The sequence below is a fragment of the Primulina eburnea genome, chromosome 15 (assembly GCF_022965805.1).
Source record: "Primulina eburnea isolate SZY01 chromosome 15, ASM2296580v1, whole genome shotgun sequence".
NCBI lineage: Eukaryota > Viridiplantae > Streptophyta > Magnoliopsida > Lamiales > Gesneriaceae > Primulina > Primulina eburnea.
This window is the reverse complement of record NC_133115.1, coordinates 11,496,882-11,502,389: the sequence shown is the minus strand read 5'-3', so window position 1 is coordinate 11,502,389 and position 5,508 is coordinate 11,496,882. Positions and strand designations below refer to the sequence as shown.

The 5,508-nt window shown below is 31.5% G+C and overlaps 1 protein-coding gene across 3 annotated transcripts; it reads left to right on the top strand.

The window, feature by feature from the left end:
- The first annotated feature begins 1,750 nt into the window (after window positions 1–1,750).
- LOC140815252 (uncharacterized) lies at window positions 1,751–4,854 on the top strand. 3 transcript variants are annotated; one of them, XM_073174373.1, is made up of 6 exons: window positions 1,751–2,049; window positions 2,156–2,288; window positions 2,650–2,753; window positions 2,893–3,064; window positions 3,179–3,316; window positions 3,456–4,854. In XM_073174373.1, the coding sequence occupies exons 1-6, from the start codon at window positions 2,009–2,011 to the stop codon at window positions 4,647–4,649; spliced, it is 1,782 nt and encodes a 593-aa protein (XP_073030474.1). In that variant the 5' UTR covers window positions 1,751–2,008; the 3' UTR covers window positions 4,650–4,854. The 3 variants fall into 3 exon arrangements, with proteins under 3 accessions (XP_073030474.1, XP_073030475.1, XP_073030476.1); XM_073174374.1 differs by having other exon boundaries at window positions 1,751–2,058; XM_073174375.1 differs by lacking the exons at window positions 1,751–2,049; window positions 2,156–2,288 and adding an exon at window positions 2,314–2,461.
- Window positions 4,855–5,508: the final 654 nt, after the last annotated feature.

Below are 5,508 nucleotides of genomic sequence, written 5' to 3'. Positions count from 1 at the left end.
AGAATATATATATAGGTGGAGTTGAAGAAGGTGTTGGGTTTGATTACCGGTTTGTTTGACTTACAATTACCCAATATTCCTACCAAGAAATTAAGATTACACTCATTTCCAAATCATTTCCAAGCCCCTTTTTTTTATCCACTAAATATTTGTTACATATTATATAATGTGATATCTGGATTATATAATGTGATATTATAATATATATCTTTTACTATTTATTAAGTCAAAGCATATTAGAATAACTGTTTTTGGTGTTTTTGGTCTGTTTTTTGGTTTTCCTATTTTGCCCCTATTTGATATTAAAATTACATTTTTTTTTAATTTCAAAAAACATTTTTGATTTTATTTTTTTTATTACAATTATTCAAATAACACTTTAGTACCTCGATAATTTGTCAAATTTCATTTTAGTCCATAAATAATTATAAAAAAAAATTATACACACACGCGGTGCGTGTGCAGAGTAGCTAGTAGTATATATAAATTTTTATACTATATTATAAAGAGCGAGCATCTTGTAATAACTTCCATCACTTTGCAATTTAGACATTTATTTTTCATTAATTTACTAATTATTATTTGTCTCATTATCTTTTTATATTTTAAATCTTATTTTTTTGAATTAAAATAAATTAACACAAAATTTTAAAATAAAATCAATTTATGTATTAACTCTAAAAAATATTAATCATAAAATAAATTATACAAACACGCAACGCATGCATCGAATTATTATTATTATAAAATATGAGATCTGTTGAGTAATTATTAATTTATGATATGTAGATCAACTATCAATTTTTTTCCCCAGAGATTCCATATCCAAAATAACTTTTATTTTTATGAAAAATAAAATAAAACATTTGACAAAAAAAATTTAATTTTAAAATAAATACACTTAATATGCTTGAAAAAATATAACTCTTATCATACAACCTTATTTTTATGAAAAATAAAACTTAATAAAGAAAATTCCAAATATAACACTTGATAGTAATAAATCATTTTATATAATAACAAGGGAATAGTGTTAGAAAACAAAAGTGGAAAAATGAAAATCAGATGTGGATAGTGTTTATAAATAAGTTATTTTAATACTTTTTTTTTTTTTTACCTAAATCAATTTTGCAGAAGCATAATCAACAACTCACTAAAGTTTCAATTTCAATTTAATTAAGCAAAAGCTAACACATAATCTGGGTTCAATAAACACATGAAATTTATATTTTTTTTAACTAAAAACAAATAATATTTTTTAGTGATTACAAACACTTTTTAAATTAGAGTCCATATTTTAATTCCTTGGGTAATTATAGTTAGCGACTGATTAACGAAGGATTATATGCCACTTGATCTAATCGTAAAGGCCAATTACAATACCTAAAATTTAATATATTAATACTTATTCTAAAGTTTTTAATCTTCTGGACATCAAAATCAATCCTTGTTTGATATATATGCTTTTGTGTGACAAGAATTATTAATACAATGAAAAGGTATAAGCCAAGAAAAATAAATAAAATAAATGAGCGTGAATTCTTCACTTTTTCCCCTATTCATGATCATCCCATGTTGTTCACACACAATGTCAGTAAAAGTTTAATACCAAACAACATTAAATAAAAGGCTGCTGTTCTAACATTATTAAATGCTGTAGAAATTAATAATTAAATACCGAGTTACCATTTTTTATTTAATTCTTGAAAATAAAATTTTGATATTAAATTTCATAGTTTCCCTCCTTCCCGAAATAACCACCCACTCCTCCAACATCTTGAAATAACTACTCAAACAACTGTCACTCGTGGTTCAGTTCACCTTCAAATTTCATCTTGTTTGATTCTTTCAAATCTTCATTTTTATATATGTGTGTACATATGAAAATATATGCATACGTATACATGCAGCTGAAAGAATTTAATAATCCGTGGTCGTTTTCACTTCCTTTTCACCAAGAAGATAGAACTTTCCACTGATCAGGATCACTGTAAAAATCTAGGAAAAAATGTTTGATTTTCTTTTCGGATGGAGAAAGGCGTCCAAATGGTGAATGGGGTCTCAAGATTTTGTTCTTTGTTTAAATTTATGGTGATATACGACACTAAAAATTCGAAATGATCAAGATTCTGACTAATTTTCTTTGCTGATGCAGTAAAAGTCTGATAAAAAAGTTGCAATGCCGCGTGAAGCTTGTGACGAAGAAGAAGTGCTGGATTGTGAGACAGTTGAGGCAAGATGTGGCTGAGCTGCTCAAGAATGGCCACACTCAAACTGCCTTTGAAAGGGTAAATATCTCTCATTTTACATTCGCTGATTTCATGTGAATTTCTTCTTCTCTTTCTCGAAAATTTATCCGCGAACCCTGATGTCGATCACTTCACATATTTTCAGTTCTTTGTTGTTAAAGTTTCCTACGATTTTAGATTTTTGAAATCCGAATCTCTTGTCGTCTTGACATGTATGGCATGTCCTTATGTTTCTTGACATGAAGCTAGATGTTGCTCATTGTGTTTATCTGTATTTTTTTACATGGATTATATTGAATACCATAAATTAAGTTCGAGGCTATATATTACAAATACATCTTGGTATATGACCTTTTTAATTTTTATTTATTTATTTTGCCAAAAAAATAAATATGTTCAGGTTGAGCAGCTTCTCAAGGATCAGAGCATGGTTGAAGTGTATGATCTTGTGGGCAGTTTCAGTGAATTCATAATAATGAATCTTGGATACATCAGAAAACACAAGTATGTATTCTCATATAAATTAAAATTCAGCTACTTCTACACATTACCTATTCTTTTTTATACATAATAAATAAAATATAGAATGAACAGCCCTTTTTATGACAAATTTTATGAGAAAATGATAAAAAAAATTGATTAGGGACTGTCCAAATGACATCAATGAAGCAGTATCAACTCTAATTTTCACATCAGCAAGACTAGGCGATTTACCGGAGCTCCTAGCAGTCAGGAAGCTGTTTGCAGAACGATATGGTGTCAGTTTTGTTACGGCTGCACTCGAATTACTCCCTGGAAATCTTGTAAACAATCAGGTTTAGCCATCAAGAAATTGCTTTAACACCAGAAACGTTTGTTAATTAGATGAATATGAGTATATATAAGAATTAAGACACACGTAGAACCATACTTGATTTCTTTGATTGCAGATAAAAGAGAAGCTTGTTTACACAAAAAAATTGGCTGATGATGTAAAATACAAATTGCTGGATGAAATAGCTTGCAGTTGTGTTGAACCAGGACCCTTGTTTCTTGAATACAAGCCATCCGACTCGCTTGAAAATGGGGTAATTTTTCGTGATATTTGTCTTTTAATGTCGTAAAAGAAAAATGTGCATGCAGACAGGACGTGTCATACCCCCTCAACTGAAAACGTCTATAATTTTCTCTAAAATCTTGGTATCATATGACTTGATCAAACTGCAGGAAACCCAAAGTAACACTACTCGGATTTCTAGCAATGAGATTCAGACAGGCAAAGCTAACGGAAAAATCTGTAATATCGTGACACAAACGGAAGGAAAGATTGTAAACATTGATTTCCAATCTGATAGATTGAGAGAAGATCAGAAAATTTCCCCAAATGCAATCCAGTTATCAGTTCTTGGCGAAAATAAGATACTTGGAAAGCTTTCATATAACAGAAACGAGTCATTTTCTTCATCGTCTTCTTCAGAAACCTCATCTAGACTACCTGAGGAAATGATATATCTAGATGACATTGAGGAGTTTGTATCCCCAGTGACCAAGAATGGACGTGTCCAAGATCAGAGGCTATTTATGTTCAAACCATTTGAAATCCCTTTGAAAGCGTCAGCAGAGCATATTAATCATGATGTCCTTTCTTTTAAGGGACAAAAGCTTTTGCAGTATGAAAACAATTCAGTATCAAAAAGCTCAAGAATGGTAGAAGAGCAGAGCAGAAAAAGAACGAGGCGAAAATCATCGGTTTCTCAAGAAAATAGAAACGTGACAGAAGCCGAATGCGAGCTATACCATGGCATCTCTCTGGATTCATCAATGGCTCAAAAACACGAATCCTGCTATCGTCAAAGAGAAGATGAATACAAGATTTTAATAGATTCATTTGATCAAGGAGGAGGAAACAGAGAGAGAAGTTGCTATCTCACAGTCAAGAGCAGCATTAATGTCATGAGGTGTGGTTATGATAGTATGGGATTTGTCTGGAGATGCAATTCCAATTCAAATATCTCCAAGAAATGCTGTTTAGAACATCCCTATTACTTCTATTTTCGAGACAGAAACGAGTCGTTGGAAAATATCTCTTCAACACCGAAAACAAAGGATCATCCAATGCAATCTACAAAGGAAGCAAAGATTGATCAGCATAGGCCAGATTTCTGCAAAGATTCTATCAGATACAAGTTGCGAGGCGATACAAGAAACGGGGCTCAGTTGCCATGTTTAGGGGCAATGACTATGCCAAATGCCAGGCCAGTTGAGATTGCTACGGATAACATGTTCAGATCGAACTCATTTCCACTAGATACTCCCCGTTCATGCCGCCATATCCATCCAAAGCTCCCGGATTATGATGAACTCACCGCGAAGTTCATGGCGCTTAAACGAGAAAATCTTCAACGACGAGCAAGCCAGTAATATAAGTAGTACTGAAGATATGGCTAGTTCTGTATTTTATTCCCAGTTCCAAGTATATTATTAGTTTTTAATTTTTTTTATTAATTTATTGAATGGTTTCTGTTGTTATTTGCATCATCAGTAACGAAAAGGGTTGCATGAAAAATTATTGCAGCTGCATACTGCATGTGACACCCTTATATCCCGTGCAGGAAAATGAGTCATATATGAGAGTTGCTTAAAGTGTAATTAATTGTGTTTGGACAGATTTTGGCATGTGATGCTGTTGAATAATTTCACGGGAAAATGAAAATAGTTTTTCATTAACTTCTTTGATTTTAAACTTATTAAAGTTTGTGTTTATCATGAAAATTGTGATGTGGGTCAGACATGTGATCGTGCCAAAGTTGTGAAATAATCTAACTGTTGGGATCAACCAAAGTCCAACATCGGAAGATCTAGAGAAATATCATGGTTAATAAAAATGGAATGATATCTCCATTGGTATGAGGTCTTTTGGGTGATTTCAAAAGCAAAACCATGAGGGTTAAAATCCAAAGTGGACAATATCATACCAGTGTGGAGATATCCAGATTCCATTAGTCCTAATACTAACTTCTTTAATCAAACCTTGTGGATCTCGATTTGGTCATACGTTCTAATTCCTTCGAGTAATCCATTAATATCATCAAATCGAATTATGTTGCTATGAACTTGATTAATGTTTTTCCAGGGAATATCGGTGAACACATGGAATATTTAAAAGACTTTGTTACTGAAACTAGAAGTTGAAATAAACAAACATAAAATTGACATACAATTCTGTTGAGTCTTGCTGTAGTTTGTTGTGTTGATTTGTCGATGCAGTTCTAATTTTTTT